Source organism: Tachysurus vachellii, chromosome 10 (assembly GCF_030014155.1).
Source record: "Tachysurus vachellii isolate PV-2020 chromosome 10, HZAU_Pvac_v1, whole genome shotgun sequence".
Classification (NCBI taxonomy): domain Eukaryota; kingdom Metazoa; phylum Chordata; class Actinopteri; order Siluriformes; family Bagridae; genus Tachysurus; species Tachysurus vachellii.
Window position 1 is genome coordinate 15,299,685 of NC_083469.1, and position 15,521 is coordinate 15,315,205.

Consider the following 15,521-nt stretch of genomic DNA (forward strand, 5'->3'; position numbering starts at 1 on the left):
TGTTGTTTTTTTTTTCTTTTTATACGTCCATTTGTAATTATTTTCTATTATAGCTGTAGTCATGTTCGACGCAAGTGAACAGACGTGAACACGTGTGACATTTATGATGACGTCTCACGACGCGTCTTAGCCAAAACCCCTGGTGATTCTGCAGGGTATCAAAATTTCTTGAACTAGCTTAAGGTTCCTCTTCCTCTTGCTCTCTCCTCACATAGACAGTGGCAAGTAAACAGACTAATAAAGAAATTCAAACTAACAAGGTCTACATGAAGAGTCAAACTTTCTGGTTTTCATTTATTTTGTTATCAGATTTTTACAGTTACGGGTAAAATATACTACAGTCTACTCTAGAATGTTCTACATAGTAAACCAATGCTGAAGGAATCCTCAAAGGATTGGGATAATGATCTCTATCAACCTGTAGGACTCTCAATATTCTTTAGTGAGGTGAAGGTAAAATTCAGTGAGTAGGATATTCTAGAGGCTGAAAACAGGCCTGCAGTTGATATGGTAGAAGAGCAAATCATTCGAAAAAGATTCCATGTAAATCTTTTTATCTTTTTATATATCTATTCATATTATAAATGTATAAAATATATAATAATAAATGCAATGCATATGTGGTTTAAAGCTAATTTTAATAATTGTAAATAGTAAAAAGCTATTGGAAATTTTTTAATTTTTTTTCTTAGTTGCTTGGCAGCAAAACAAAAGCCACAGCTGAGGTGTACATCATGTTCTGCCCCCAGTGACCTACCGGTCAGAGCTATTTTTACTTTTTCCATGAATGTGAATATCTATAGCCATGATAAGGAATATTGCAACAGATGCTGCCACCATGGGGAGGCGATACAGGCATTTGTTGCAGTGGCACTCCTTCTGCCTTCTGTTGCACTGTCATGCAGACCTAATAGCTCAAGGCAAAGTCTCAAGCACGAAGCGCTTTCTCCTTGGCAGCATCTGAGGATGGCACACTTGCCTGTATGGGCCAAACATAGCCTGATCAGCAAGCTGTCTATGAGTCAGAGGGGAATACACAAGATACTGTGACCAGATCAGTGCTGAGACAAAAACAGAGACTTAATGCATACATCTGTATTTTTTTTATAACCGCTGATCTAATAAGAAAAAAGAAAGAAAGAAAGAAAGAAAGAAAGAAAGAAAGAAAGAAAGAAGTAAAATTTGCACTTTAGTCATTCTGATACAGTACATGGATTAAAAAAGCAGAGTGCTTTTCATATTTGTATCATTTTGAGATGTGGACAGGGCATGGGATGTATTAACGGGATGTGTGTGATTTGTGTAATTGGTGTCGCTGAGGCTAACCTAGTGCAACTCATCATTACTACACCAGACATTCAGAACAGAATGTTTGTAGACATTAATCATCTTGCATCATCTTCAGTTCTTGTACCTCATGCCATGCAACTCTTATAAGGTTAATATACTGTAACTGTCTTCAAAGGGAGAGGCTATTCTTGTCTGATGCTGGACAGAGCCAGGCAAAGAACAGAAGTCATGTTGGCATGCCATCTGGATCAGTGGACATGTTGTAGGTGTTTCATTTTCATGGTCCCGGTCCAGTGTTGTGCAGTATTAAAATCTACTGGATTCTACACTTCTACACGTTTTTCTTTTTTTTTTCAATCTACAGTACATTTAATCTACAGTACATAAAATGTTCTTTATTTAATTAAAGTGGTACAAATTGACCCATTTTAAACAGAATATTGGTGCAAAGTTGATTATAGCACATTGTGCAGCATATAATTTTCAAATGAAAGTGATTAAAATGATGACATCATACAGACATATAACTAGTGATCACAGAACAAGGATTTGACCGATACAATACATGATAATTAATTATTTGATTATAAATCTGAGGTTTGATGAAAGTGTCGAGGAGATAAGGTATGTTATTGGTATTGTCTTAATAAAGCACTGTTGAAATGTTTAGCACATTGTATTGCACCATGTCAGGGAGTATAATGTAATTATGAAGTAGAAAGACATCCACTATTACCTTCTATAAAGTTTATGTGGTCTCGGGAGGAGACAATTTCATTAAACACACACGTGACACATGTAAGAGGTACTGTGTCCTTAAGACACGATAATTTCCAACTTACTCTGGATTTCCTTTTTGTACTTAAACTTCAAAGGCTGTACTCCATCATCTGTACTTAAATGCATGCATGTAGAGCAGAAACATACAGTAGCAGTGTTTTTTGAGCTTCTAACTACCACCTGTCATCACCTGTGCTACACATCTAGACAGAGCTGCGTCTCTTGGAGAGCAGTCTGAAGGGGGAGATGCTTCTCACATCAGTGGACACAGTGCTAATGGCTGAGCATCGCTGGGAGCTACAAACACAGCCTGTGGAGTCTGGCTCAAAGAAGTTACCCTGCTCCATGAGCGCATCACTGAAGGACAGGTCCTGCGGAAGCATCACCATCTTCTCCCGACTCTTATACCACAAGCAGGAGCAGACGGTCTGGAAGTGAAGTACCTCAGCATAGACACTCTTTAGTCCTTGCCTCTTAGCATCCTGCTCCTCTGTCTGTAAGGTTTGGAGGTTGGTGTGGCAAGGAGGCTGGAATTTCTGCTTGTCTTTGGAGAGTAGAGCCCGTTGTTCTGCATCCCTCCTCTCGTCTTCTGCATTCATGGTCATAAAACGCAGCACCACCAGGTTGAGGAAGGCACCAATCACGGTCAGGCCCATCAGAATGTAGACAAAGCTAAAGGCCACATAATGGGGGTCATTGTGGAGCGCATTGTCCTTCTGCAGGGCCACATAATCCCCAAAACCGATGGTTGTCAGAGTAATGAAGCAGTAGTAGAAGGCATGAAAGTAGCTCCAGCCCTCATAATGTGAGAAGGCACCTGCCCCAATGCAAAGGGTGCCGACACAAGAGAAGAAGCCGATAGTCACCATGTTGGCCATGGAGACCTCTGGTCGTCTCAGACCCACACACCTCTTGACTTTGTGCAGCAGGAATCGGACAAAGGTATTAATGCGTTCGCCCAGGCTCTGGAACATAACCAGAGTGAGCGGGATGCCCAGAAGCGCATATCCCATGCAGAAAGCTTTCCCTGCATCTGTGCTGGGAGCAGCATGGCCATAACCTGACAGAGAAAAACCATCAAAGTAATTCTCATTCATTTTCACATCAAAGGCAATGTATGATGTGCCCATCAGAAGCCAGAGAACAAAACTAAATTAAATTACATTTCATTCTTTTAAATATAATTATTTCTTTAAGTTGACATTTGATGTATCCATGTTAGCCAGAAATATATCATTGTTTTAGGATGACAATAATAAAGATTATAATGTGATTAAAAAAAATACTGAATCAGGGATTAAATAATTTCATTTAGCATTTATGTGACAACAAATGTGACCGAATATATACCATACAGAAAATCCTCAAAATGTGTCCCAGACATTTTCATACTTAAGCAGAAAAAACTAAACAACTTTCACTACAGAGTGAAAGATCACTTTTGTGAAGGTATTAATGGTTTCTTGCTGAAATTGCTCAGGGTTTCAGAGCATAACCTGCATTATTCAAAATGATTCAAAATTTTAAATAATAATTCAGTTGCAGTGAGTGCTGATTGTTGAAGTCTGAGTGAATGATGTATTAACTATTTTAATTTATACAATAGTTTCAGAGAAATGGTAGTCTTAAAAAAAAAAGATTTTTCATCATAAAAGTATGATATATGAAGTATGAAGCATGCATCGAGTAAAGAGCCTTAAAATGGTAACAACACAACACAGCAATTTAGCCAGATGTTGCTGTTAATCGTCAAGTTTGGAATTGAAGGTGAATGGGATAAACAGTCTACTTAATGTTTTAAGTGTTTATGTCTGACCTGAGGTATTAGGCCAGTGTGTACCCCTGGCATATATCTACTCATTTTGTTTGAGCACTGAGTAAATATTAGTACTATCATCCATTACACTTAGCTTTCTAAATATTATAGTGATGCTATAAGTTTTCCAGAGCGGAGCAAATCATTTGATTTAAGATATGTGGCTTATCTGTGTACTTTCTTTAGTGTTCCATGGTCACTGTCTAAGCCTGAAAGACCTTAGAGCAAACATTTGTAATGCAAACAAGGTTTAGCAACAGAATAAATCATAACTGATGCAAACTACCTTACTTGGCTTCATGATGAAAGCATGAATTAAAGTGTTATGCTATACATATTTAATACACACCACTAATGTCTCCATTCTACATTTCATAATGTTATGTCTGATAATTAAATCAGATATTGTACAGAATTCATTTAATAGAGTGGTTGTAAATAATTTAAGTGATTAAATATGGTAATTGTATATGTATGAAATATATATAATATTATTTCTTACTATTACCAAGCTGTGTTATATTATTATTTCTGTTCAAACACAATCATTTTCGTGACAGTAGAAGTTTCAACAATGACTGATTAAACAGGTGGTTTTTAAATATTTTAGCCATATACTGTAACCATTTTTTGTTTGCCTTAAAAGAAAATAACCATGGTGAAGGATTGAAAGGTTAAAAAGCAGATAACATTATTTTCTATTGTTTCTTTTCCTTTTTATGATCATTATTTGAATTTTTTTTATAGTCAGTCATCTAAGAGGATGGTTGTCCTTTTTGGATTAATGGATGTTTATTTTGCCTACAATCATGATATACACCGAAGCCTTTAAATGTTAATATCTGAGATTTTTAACAGTTTTATTAATTATATTTAGAGGTGGTCCTGCAGTGAGGTTTTGAACGAAGACGTCAACATTTAGAAAATTATCTGAATACAGGTCGTACGGTAGGGAGAAGTACAACGAGGGAAACAGTACAAAATAAACTTATTTTATTTATTTATTTAATTTTATCGTTATGTGCTTGTTTTTGTGTAAGAAAGCAATGCTATTAAAGGTCAATGAACCTAAGCGCATGGGTTGAAAGACAGAGACCCTCACCTATGGTCGTTATCACAGTGATGGCGAAGTAAAAAGAGCCGGCGAACTTCCACTGCACCCCGGCTTTGTGTGGTTTCAGAAGCAAGACCACTTTCTCAATCTGCTCGAAGTCGTTCCTGGATAGATTGTACCTGCTCATCAGCTGAAACTTGCGATAGTCCAGTTTTCTCCGCTGGGTTTTTTCCTGCTTCGACTCCAGCGCGTCGAAGACACCCGCTCCAATTAGCAAATAGGACAGGGTGCAAATAATTAAAGCGAGCGTGCGCACGTTCTGCCTCTTCATCATCTTAAGTTAGCTAATTAAGTATCCTTCCCTCTTCAGAGCTAGATCCGGTTCGTGAGAAGAACTTTGGTGATTCATGTCTTTGCGGAACCCCTCATGGCTTCACCAGTGGGATGATCATTAAGCGGACCTGAGAGAGAGCAGGATGGAAACTAGGAGCTGTTCCTTCAGCACCACCCCCAAAGCAACGGGAGGAGAGACACCTTATTTGGTCATTGGTCATTTAGGTTAAATTGGGTAACTGCTTACAATGAAAGCACTAGGAGCCTCAGGTACACTGTGTGCCTGTAGTGAAGGTGGGCTGCTGACATCAGTTACGGTTACCACTAGGCTTTTCTGCAGGCATATGTTTTAATGTTAATGATTGCTTTATAGCCTGGTACTAAAAGCAAGTAGTTTTAACCACCGCCAAGAAATTGGAACAAGAGGTTACGATGAAGTAATATGCATGAAGTAATAAGCATGAAACACAATTTTTTAAGACCATATTTACAATTTAGTAGAGGGAAGCAGTTTTTCTAATCTTCTTGTCTTTCCAGATATTAGAAAACAAACACTGAGTTAGGTAATGAAAAAAATCTCAATCATTTATAGATCACTTTAGTCAGGCAATGAGGAAGCTATAAAATAACTTACCAGATGGTACTAATGGTCTACAAGTTTGACCAGATCAGCCTGTGTTTTAGCCGGTAGCCTTTCAGTCCAAGGCGGATGTTTCTGTTCAATTTTGACTTTTATTATCGCAAACACATATAACTAATATATATAGCTGTAATATATAGTTGCAGGGATTTTTTTTTATTTTTTTATACATAAATAGGTTTAAAAGGCCTCTGGAACTTTTCTTCTATGAGACTCAATTCAATGTACAGTTCCAATTGTTGGTCCAGCATATATTTAAACATGATATGGTTTCCAGGCATTTTAAGTTGTCTAGCAACACAATTAGCAATGTGGTCAGCGAGTAAATATTCCCTCAAACAATCCACCTTTTAACTGCACTGCTCAGTCCCTCAGCTTACAGTGGAACAAGAGGACTAATAAATTAGTCACTGATTTACCACAGCCAAAAATCTTTTTTGAAAGTGTTTTTACAAAAAATAAAAACAAATAAAAAAATAAGAAAAACATTGGATTATTAGTTCATTAGTTAATAATGAAAAATGTAGCATTGTCTGGAATGTGGTTCTTTTTATTTTATTTTATAAACTGAACTTGGTCCACATCAAACATCAAACATTTAACATTGACGTGGTAATAATGTGTATTAAGGCTTGTGTGAAAGGCATATACAGTAGAACTCAAATTAAAACCCTTGCCATTTTGTAATTCCAGGATTACAATAATTATATACAGTTCAAATCATTCAAAAAAATCTCACATAGAAATATATTTTCAACATTTTGGTCTTTTTTTTATTTATTTTAAAACTTTATCAAAATCAAATGTAGTGTAAAGAAGAAAAAATGGCAAACCAAGTCCTTTCCATTCCAATAATATATTTGCAGATAATATTGAATGCATTTGGTCTCTTTAGCAGCCAGTCTAATCTTACAGGACGATGTTTTTCCCTATACATCTCTGGCAAAAAGCATTATTTAAAAAAGACTACAAGGAAAAGGGAAACTTTTTAAATTAGTGTGTTTTAAAAAGCTATGGCACAGTAAGTATAAATATCTTGGCTGAATGTATCTTGCCTAATGTAATCTAAACCCCATAAAAAGTGGTGTTTAACAGTTGGTAAGTATATTGTGAGATGCATTTCAGTGGGTTGGAGCTAGGTTTGGAGAAACTCCTGTAACCACAATCACAAGAATCCTAATCCCAAGTTGCTCCACTTCATAACACCTTATCCAAGCATAGGAATCTTTAAAAATACAATCCTGTCCAATAAACCTACCATGATTAAATAACAGTAAGAAAGGCTAAATAACAGTTACTTGGACACCAAATGGAAAGTAAGACCACTGGTGAACTAGCCAGATGTTTTGTTTTGGTTGAGGTTATTCAGAGATGATATCAGTCTCTACAAAGCTTCAAACTCATCTATTCTCTGCTTGGTGTTGCCCATGCGGATTTGTCGCAGAGTCTTGTACTTGTCTCTCCCAGCACGCATGTTCTCCATGTGCAGAATGTCATTCTGGGTCTTCTTGGACTCATCCCGTGCATCTGCCAGCTCAGAGCTCAGGGCCTGCACAATATTTGGTACAAGGTTATTTACCAGAAAAACTGGGTTAGCTGGAGAAACAGTTTGGCAAAACAAAGGTCATGCACACGTGCATTTGTAAGTGCACTTACACTCAGTGACACCACAGACCACTTGGACCTGCTTATTAATAGAATTATCCAAACAACCTCAGTCGCAGCAGCACAATTTATAAACCCATGCAGATCCAGGTCAAGAATGTAACTTAATGTTCACATCAAACATCAATGACTGTGGCCTGGTTGATGGTGCCAGACAAGCTGCTGGTGTCAGACAAGCTGCTGGTGTCAGACAAGCTGAATATTTCTGCTGGTCTCATTTTTTTATGTCAAACCTTAAGAAAGATGGGCTTCATCACCCACATTGGGTTCCTCTCCTGTCAGTCAAGAACAGAAATATACAGTAGCCACAAGCTCACCGAAACTGGACTGTTAAAGATTGTGAAAAAATCTTTGGTTTTTACTGGTTTTTAATCTCTCAGGAGATCAGCACATTCTTTATATATTCAATCCAGACAATCTGACACCAATAATCATGCTATGATGAAAGCCTCATGATTAAAGGTCAAATTCTCCCATTCTGGTGTTTTAAGTAAACTGAAGCTCTTGACCTGTATCATGGTTGTATTCATTGCGCAACCACTTGATCAGCTGATTTCAAAATTGCAGAAATGAACAGGTGTACAGCTTTTATTAGTGTATATTGCATATCTTACCATAAGTTGTCTCTGCACACGTTCATTTTTCTCTGCTTCTGTGAGACGGTCCTCCTCGTTGCGGTTGTTATGAATGCCTTCAACCTGGAACTCAGCACTGTAGCTTCTCATATTCTCATCATGGTCGTCATGCTCAGCTTCCTCCACATGGACTTCATCTGCAATAACCAAGGGTGGTGGTGGTGGTGGTGGTACTGGAGCAGCCATCATCAAGTGCAGCTCCTCACGAGTCTTCACCAGGTCATCCTGTGCCTCTTTAGCCTAAGTGTCACATGAGAATAAAATTCAAACTGCCAATAAGTAGATGTAAACGGACAAAATTTAACATGCTCAATCTCAATATTTCTGCAAACTGCAAATTTAATTACCACACATTTATTTTAGACAAATGTTTTTTTTGTTTTTTTTTTACAGCTAAAGATATATGCTCTTAATAAAGGTTTTAATCACCCTGTTCTGCCATTGGTTAGCCTCTTGCTCCTTGGCTTTCTTGGCCTCCTCCAGCAAGCTGATTTTTGTAGTGTAATCAGCCAGTTCTGCAGCCTTTAGGGACAAAATGAACACAAGCAAACTTAAAGTCTTACATTAAATTAAATCAAGTGAAGCAGAAAAAAAATCAGATTTGCTAGAAGTCAAAAAGAGTGATGCCCATCTAAGTTTTAGGCTAGATACATGGTTATCTGGTCTCTCTGTCTGTCTAATGGGACAATTAAACATTCTACATAGACCTCCAGTAATTACCCTACAAAATGTTGGTACCATCAAAAGAACTATTAAGATTTTTTTTGTAGTAAAAGTGATCACACCACTCAAGTAATCACACCACACAAAAAGTGGTCACACCACTGACCACCACTGACAACTTTAAGTTTGATAAATCCTTAGTGCTCACCAACTGCTCCTGGTTCTTCATCTGGTCTTCAGCATGTCTGGCCAATTCTTCTTTAGCCAGCAGAGCCGCCTGTCTCTCAGACTCCAGACGAGCAGCTTCTTGCTCTACCTTTCGCCTCTCCTCTTCCAGCCGCACGGCCCTTTCTAGCTGCATCTGCAGGTCTGTGAAATATGCAAAAACCATCAACAGGGGGCAGCAGATCATTTAAAATGGACTAGTAAACAACGTCTCTTATTAGACATGCTACCATTTTCTGTAATAGGGTGTGCAAATGAATCCTGTACCTTTCTCTGCTTTCTTGGACTTTTCTTCAAACTGAGAAAGCCTCAACATCATTTCTCGCTTCTCTCTCTCCATCTGCTCCTTTTCTCTCTCGATATTTTCTCTCTTTTTCTTCTCATTTTCAAGCATGGCTCTAAAAATTGTATGGTAAAATGAATATCCATTATAAGAATATCATTTCATAACACAACAAGGTCAGCGAAGATATTCATTACTGGAACATTTACAAAAAATTGCAGAACACCAATAATATTGTTCCATACATAAAACTGGCTTAGCAAAACACGTCCTACATTCCATGTCAAACAAAGACCTCCATTGCTGTTATAATAAGATATTGCACTTTATTACTGGAATGAAGTGTTGGGAGAAATAAACAATCGGACCTCTCCAGCTGCTTCTGGTGTTTCTCCTCTCTTGCCTGTGCCTTCATCTGCTGCACCTCAATTGTGTCAGGCTTCCTGCGCTGCATATACAGCTCATGGTTCCCCATGCACAGCAGCAAAATGCGCTTGTTGATGCGCAGACGAGGAGCGTAGAACACAAAGTCCTAAAAGAACAAGAGCAGGAGGAAGCTTAGAATGACAGTAATTTATATGCACTCCAAGGGTCAGGCTATGTCTATGGTCCTGTACTATCCAGGAACTTGTGTTGGAAAACTGTAGTTTAATTACTTCTCTAGGTTCATCTTAGCCATTTTGGACAATAATTTCATTATTAATCCTGGACTGAGTCACGTATTTGCTGAGATTATTTAAATGTAAAATAATCTCTAAGGCAGGCTACTATAGGAGAAACCAATCAAGATGACATCTGACACCACAGACTACTGTGTCTTGTACTGACAACAAGTAAAGGTGTGGCTTTACTTATGACAAATCATTGAGTCATATTTCTATATATAAACAATGAATGTAAAATTACATCACATAAGGTGTGTTTTGGGTATCTTTTAACCCCTGAAAATCTTTTCATAATCTAATCTTTAAGATTATTATTATTATTATTATTATTATTATTATTATTATTATTATTATTATTATTATTCAGCATCAACTATGAATCATTTAGCAATATCCAGTGAAACTAAAAGCAAAATGTATACAAGGGCGCAGAATGTAAGCCTTAGCTCAATAATGTGTTACATTTATGAAAGTGTATATGAATAATAATAATAATTATTATTATTATTATTATTATTATTATTATTATTATTATGCAATACAAACTAAGCAATATAACACTTACTGGGGCCTTTTTGTCAATTGGTTTGATGACAAACTTCTTGTCATTGAATGATATGTTCCTGATTTCACTCCAAGGGAATCCGATCTTTGGTGTCAATCTATGCAACAATAGAAAAGGTGTGAGGTCATTCTCAAGCTTCATCATAGTTGTAGTGCATCAAATATCAAACTTTCAATAACCTCTTAATAAAAAGAGTCCCGCAGTCATTCCACACTGACCCAGAGAATTTGAGTGACTCCAGAGGTCACTGACTGAACAGACAAAAACTGCTGTCACACTGGCCATAGTATCTGATTCATACTAATATTCTAATGCCAAGTGCTTTGATGACCAGGAGGTCAATGGCTTTGGTGACTGAATAAAATCATATGATAAAGTAAAACCAAATGCATACTTGTCCTCCTTCTCATAAATGTTAAGTCCAAGAGCATCCACACCAAGCCATAGCTCTGTTCCTTTCTTGTTCTTAATGTCAAAGTAGTTGACTCCATACATCTCCAAATCTTGTGCAATTTTTAAGTACTCCAGCATAGCATCTTCCCTGGAGAGTAAAGATTGAGATTTATGATGTTTTTTAGAGTGGCTGGGGTGAGGTGAGTTATATTTACACTATGAAAACCACATGACTCACTTTAACATGCCACTGTGCTCCTCATGCCAAACCTCGATCCTCTCTTCCCATTGATCTTTGGAGAGTTTGTGCTGCTCAAGCACTCTGCACAGACACAATTATCAAGCTGGATTTTTAGAATGAACCAGCAAGTCATAAACACATCTAAAAGTAAATATTTTCCATCTGATACTGTGTAATGAGTTACAAAAAAGGACCTGAAATATCTAAGGCTGAGATAACAAGTAAAAGAGCAAAAAAATGATTCAATGTGTACTATTACTATAAACTGAGATTGAAAGCTGGGAATTTGAGCTAGCTTACATAAGGCTGCCCTGACTGACCTTTGGGGCAGCAGGCGTTCTGATGAAAGATAGCCAGATTTGTGGGTCTCCTTGGTGTAATCTCCATACTTGGCCTGCACAGAGTAGGAAGCCAAGAGCACAGCTGTCTCTGGAGGACAGTAAACATTGTCACTCAAGATTTCATCCTTCACCTGAAGGAAGAATAGCTTGCGTGTGATATCCTGGATCAACTCGTTGTCTACGTCCTCAGGGAAGTACTTAGCCCGGAACATAAATTGTAGTGGGGTCTCTCGCTTCACATCCTGAGATAACACCTGAGGGAGGCAACACAAAAGAGACATAGCATAAATGTGTTATAAGATAGTTAGAAGCTTTGTGGTCTATAGCAGTTTATATGTGCATATAATGGGGCACACATTACAGAAAATACTAAACTATCCTACTTTAAATTTCATAACAAAAGAATAAACCAGACAAATATTTGAATCTGTGCTTGTACTTGAAGAGCCGGTTTTCTGGGTACACAGAGACCACAATGTATTTTCAATGGACACTTACCAGTGACATTGTAATTTAGTCAAAGACTAAGCTTAATCTGTGTCTGGGAAAGCAGCCAGGATAGCTGACTAGCAAGCCACGTGATCATGAAACCAGAGATGTGAATAGATGTTGTAGGCTCAAGGTTTGTTTGGCATTTTTAAGTTTTCCATTTAGATCCGTGACAAGCTACATATGCAGTAAAGTGAAAATGTGATATACATACTCCCGGTACATCAAACACAGGTATAAGTAAATATACCTTTTTCTCGAGTTTCAGCCAGGTAAGATATCCTTTGTTGTCCATATACTGCAGGCCAAAATACCACACCTCACGCAGGCCCACTGTTTTAACAACCTGAGGCAGAAAAACATTTTACACTCAGTGTTAATAACTCTGTAATACTGTAATGCCAATCGCTCAATAATGATTGCATAAAAAATTAGCTCAGATATCAATATCCTAGTCTGTTTGACATGTCCTGAAAAATGACTACAGCACTAGTCACACCGGCATCAGGTATAAAGGGTGGGGCTCTAGTTGAAGGGTTGGTTATTGCAAAATATCTAGATGGGTGTTCTCCTTTACACTTCTATGTAGGACAAACTAATCAATACTTTCCAGTTAACACATCATCAACAGTTATTAACAATGGAACTACCCTTGCCCTTCTTCACAGCTTCATCTTATCAGTCGCTGGAGTCTTCCACCTAAAGGCCCTATATCATGTGACACCTTATGCCATAAACTAGACGTTGCCAGGAGTTACTGGACAATATTTGCACAAATCATTTACTCTCTATGACTGCCCCATGGCATATATAATGTAACCACTGACAATATGTAACTACGTATTCTTTGTACTTATTCACACTACAGTACAGGCTTCCATTCTGTCGAAACTGCACTTTCATTTGAGAGGCTGTTCAACAGTCATAAAATACTACCAGATACCTCAAGAGAATGGAATTTACAGTGAGGTGTTTGAGAATGGTTACTATCAAATCTGTGGCCATTCCACACATGCCTTCTGTCTAATGTGAATTAGCTCACAAATAGTTGCCTCTGTATTTAGGCCACTGGACCAGGGAATCTTACCTGCTCAAAGAGTTGTTTGCCTGTGGTAACAGACTGGATGGCAAATTCCAGCTCGGCGTCCATTGTAGTGACGCGGACATTGACCTAAGCAAGAACAAACACATTAGAAGGGTCCTAAATGAATGAAGTGTAGAGAGTACTCTCTGTGTCAACTAGTTGAAAGGAATGCCACTACACCAAGACATGTTTAGAGACATTATGTCAATTACCTGGGATGACATAGAGCCAGTTGGTCTAGATACACACTAGTTACACAAACATTCAATGGAAATTCTTGCATACAGGAAATTTTATGTTTCTAGTAAAAGCAAGGCTTACATTTATATTACCTTCAAAATGTTTGTTATGATCCTAACAATGAAGTGTGGTCCCTGTTTTTGGTAAAGAGTTTCATGGTAATATGCTATTTGTTGTCTTTTTTGCTTTGCCTGCCATTACATTAGTAATCACTAAAAAAGCTGACACTCTAACTTGTGTTGCACAAGGGTTCAAAGGGGTCTATCTTTACAGCACTAAAGTAAGTTCATAAAGAAGTTGTGTAACCTGTAACCTTGGCAATGCTTCTGAACCTCTGTCAAGGTTCACTGAGCTGTTATAAATGAATATACTGTAGACCTTCTTTAAAAGCTGTGAGTATTCATAAGAACAAAGCTATATATATATATATATATATATATATATATATATATATATATATATATATATATATATATATATGTGTGTGTATGTATATATATATATATATATATATATATATATATATATATATATATAAATATATCATATCATGAAAGTCCTATGAATGCTACTGGTTAATCAGCATTTCTCTGGGCAACAGTAATTCTCCTGGAGCTACCACAAGGCACAAGTCACTATGTACACACTACTCCACTCAAATCATTTCCACAGTGTTTGCTGCTAACACAGGGACTTTTGTTCCTGTTGATGATTGTGCTTTACGTGATAGGGTATCTTTGGAATCTGAAACCTCTCCAGCTCAGTAGTATTGCCTCTGAAGAAAATTCAGAGAAACTAGACCTACAAGACCTTTTTTTTTTGATCAAGCATTATCCAAATGACCAACGCATAACTAAAGTATAATAAGAAATGTGACTCCATATCATAACATTGAGGAACAACCAGTTTGCTTAGCTATTTTGTTTTTTGTATTTATTTACAGTATTCTTCATTCTCGAATATGGTTTCACCGTCTGTTTAATCTGAAAACTACGTAAAGAGGTGTTAAATATACACTTTAGCTGTTAGGTTTGACTTTAAACTTCAAAATCCCACACCATATGTAATAGATATATTACATTACATAACATTACTGAAATGCAGACAAGGAAATGATCATAAACAGATTATCATAAAGCCATTAATCACACTATACATCAAAGGAGTCACTGACAACAGTGCCATATAAAAACGTTTTCTCATACTAAAGTGTGCTGAGTGATCCGTGTTTCGTTTTGGAATTCAATAGAATGTATAAATGACAACCACCAAAAAACCTGTCAACCAGGCCGGTCATGTATGACGCATTTTTGTGTGGCTGAGTGTCACAAAAAGTGTGCGTCTTTTCACACGACAATCCTGTCAGTTATTCTACAAAGTTTTCAAATCCCGTCAATTCTACAGATTGTAGTGTAATTCGAAAAAGTAATATATGCTGGTGTAATAGATCCCTAAGAGAAGTAAGTAGTCGTGACTGTGCAATACATGTATACCGACATCAAAAGGGTTAAATCATAAACTTCCGCATAACTCAAATTATTTGACACTTTTCAATGTAGAGTATTCTAAGAGCTCATCTACTGTATATGTGAATGAATAAAGAGAATTTGATTTCTTTGTGGTACAAAACTTTATGACTTAATGAATTCGGTTTTACTGGAATGTGTAATGAATAAAAAATACCTAATAATATTTATTTGCGGTCGATTAATGACCTAAATGTACACAAAGTACACACAAAGAGGTTGATAAAATGAAAAGACAGAGACTTACTGGTTTAGGCATGATGCGTCCTGTTTCTGCTTTTAGGAGAAATAAAGGTGAGTTCACACTGAACCGGCTTTAGCTGTTTTTGCTTGAGCGTGCGCGCGCGCGGAGCGGAGTGACTGAGCTCGGGAGACGAGGCGCTCTCGGGTTGAGGTCATTTCTGACTCATTGTCAATAGATGGTGTCAGAGCCTCGCCCCGATAATGGCTACGATAAAGCCCGAGTGCGTTTCAAGTTAAAGAGTGCCAAGGCTCCACTATAACACACAAATAGCGAGTTCTGAAGCACCTTGAGAAACGTGACCTTTGTTCCCTGACGAAGAGAAGCGCGTATTGGACGACCTCCTGCAAAC

The 15,521-nt window shown here is 37.4% G+C and overlaps 2 protein-coding genes across 2 annotated transcripts; both read right to left on the bottom strand.

The window, feature by feature from the left end:
* Positions 1 to 7: 7 nt before the first annotated feature.
* kcnk3b (potassium channel, subfamily K, member 3b) lies at positions 8 to 5,402 on the bottom strand. The gene is made up of 2 exons (XM_060879819.1): positions 4,989 to 5,402; positions 8 to 3,130 (listed from the first exon to the last, which is right to left on the bottom strand). Exons 1-2 carry the CDS (start codon positions 5,272 to 5,274, stop codon positions 2,274 to 2,276), a joined length of 1,143 nt encoding a protein of 380 aa, XP_060735802.1. The 5' UTR covers positions 5,275 to 5,402; the 3' UTR covers positions 8 to 2,273.
* Positions 5,403 to 6,452: 1,050 nt separating this feature from the next.
* On the bottom strand, positions 6,453 to 15,521 carry ezra (ezrin a). Its single transcript, XM_060879829.1, has 13 exons — positions 15,176 to 15,521; positions 13,166 to 13,249; positions 12,329 to 12,424; positions 11,569 to 11,843; positions 11,246 to 11,329; positions 11,009 to 11,155; positions 10,615 to 10,711; positions 9,753 to 9,916; positions 9,369 to 9,499; positions 9,085 to 9,245; positions 8,643 to 8,735; positions 8,193 to 8,453; positions 6,453 to 7,462 (listed from the first exon to the last, which is right to left on the bottom strand). Exons 1-13 carry the CDS (start codon positions 15,185 to 15,187, stop codon positions 7,298 to 7,300), a joined length of 1,770 nt encoding a protein of 589 aa, XP_060735812.1. The 5' UTR covers positions 15,188 to 15,521; the 3' UTR covers positions 6,453 to 7,297.

Coding starts and splice junctions, on each gene's coding strand:
- kcnk3b (XM_060879819.1), bottom strand. CDS start 5,274: ATGATGAAGAGGCAGAACGTGCGCACGCTCGCTTTAATTATTTGCACC. Junction 3,131..4,988: donor CACTGTGATAACGACCATAG/GTGAGGGTCTCT, acceptor TTTCTCTGTCAG/GTTATGGCCATGCTGCTCCC.
- ezra (XM_060879829.1), bottom strand. Junction 11,330..11,568: donor GAACGCCTGCTGCCCCAAAG/GTCAGTCAGGGC, acceptor GTGTCTGTGCAG/AGTGCTTGAGCAGCACAAAC. Junction 7,463..8,192: donor GTGTGCAGAGACAACTTATG/GTAAGATATGCA, acceptor AATATTGTGCAG/GCCCTGAGCTCTGAGCTGGC.